Raw genomic sequence first — 1,350 nt, forward strand, 5'->3', positions numbered from 1 at the left:
AGGACGGGAAGGGACCATGGTCTCACGTGCTCTGGTCCTCATGGGTAAAGGGGTGGGCACAGTCCCCCTCCCTGTGCCCTGGCCAGGGTTTTCAGCATCTGTTGGAACAGCCTAAAGGCCCAGGTGAGCCAGAGGTGTTTTTTGCACAGCCCCTGTGGGCAGCGGGATGGGGAAACGTGCAGCTGGAGGAGCTCAGCTCAAGCACCTTCACTGGCTGAAACAGGGATACTGGGAAGGGCATGGCCCCCTTCTCATGGGAGCTGTGGGCTTATCCATTTCTTCTTCTCTTTTACCACAGAGCCTAGGAGCTACGTCGAGTCGGTGGCCCGCACGGCCACGACAGGCAGGGGAGGAAACCTGCCCTCTGCCCAGCCCGGGGGCCCGGAGGTGCCCACCAGGAACGGTGCCTTCAACTCCTTCACTGCCCCCAGCCCCATCTCCACCAGCAGCCCCATTCACAGCGTGGACGGGTAAGGCAGTGGGTGCAGGTCCCGGGGGCTGGTGGGGCTGGGGTGAACCCTGTCTGGTGGACAGGCTTGCTCCCTCTTTGAAATTGCCTTTGCAAGGACCCTTAAACACTGCATGTGGAGACAGGGGTCCTTGCAAAGGCAAGGTCCTTGCTGTATGCTCACTGGCCTGAGGACACAAAGCTGAGTCACTGGTCCTCAGCAGCATCTGGGTGGGAACCTGGCCCTGGGGGCAGGAGGAGGGATGGGGTCTGTGCTAACCCCTAGCCCTTGGTTGGGTTTGACTGAGCCCTGTGGTGCCCTGTGGTGTGATGGAGTCATCATCCCTGTCTTCTCTCCACCCTGCCCATGGGCTGTCCTGCACCAGCTCACCTCGCAAGGCTGGCAGGGGGGAATGAACCAGGCATTTTGCTGGGAGAGGAGCTGGAAAAAGGCTCTGTCTCCCAGAAAACCATAATTTGAGAGGAAATTGGAATGCATGGGGGAACTAAAGCTGCCTCCAGTTGCTTTCATGCAGCTGACAGGACCCATCCCACTGTTGCCTCTGAGCAACCGAGCAGCTCGCTGGTGCCATGCCTCAGTTTCCCTGTGCACCACTCACAGGAGGGTGCGAGCCAACAGCGGGAATGAGGGATGGAGCTGAATCCTCTTTCTTCTCATCTCTCCTCAGGGCTTCCCTCCGCAGCTACCCATCGGAGGGCAGCCCTCACGGCACGGTTACACCTCCCCACACCTCGGCTGAGCCTGTTTACCGGTCACCTGTCAGCTCACAGATTCCCTCTGCTCACAGCAGCTACCAAAACTCGTCTCCATCTTCCTTTGCAATAGTCCAAGGTGGAGTCCCAGGCTTGGCATACGCCAGCCCTGACTACCCTGATGGCCG

At 59.6% G+C, this 1,350-nt stretch overlaps 1 protein-coding gene across 1 annotated transcript in view; it reads left to right on the forward strand.

The window, feature by feature from the left end:
• Positions 1-1,350, forward strand: part of LOC104529138 (tensin) — a gene marked incomplete at its 5' end in the record, with an annotated part of 21,311 nt that overhangs the window by 13,735 nt on the left and 6,226 nt on the right. Inside the window, 2 exon segments of the mRNA XM_029086311.1 lie at positions 299-470; positions 1,138-1,349. Coding sequence (XP_028942144.1) covers positions 299-470; positions 1,138-1,349 — 384 coding nt within the window.

Source organism: Antrostomus carolinensis, unplaced genomic scaffold (genome assembly GCF_000700745.2).
Source record: "Antrostomus carolinensis isolate BGI_N321 unplaced genomic scaffold, ASM70074v2 scaffold668, whole genome shotgun sequence".
Taxonomy (NCBI): Eukaryota; Metazoa; Chordata; class Aves; order Caprimulgiformes; family Caprimulgidae; genus Antrostomus; species Antrostomus carolinensis.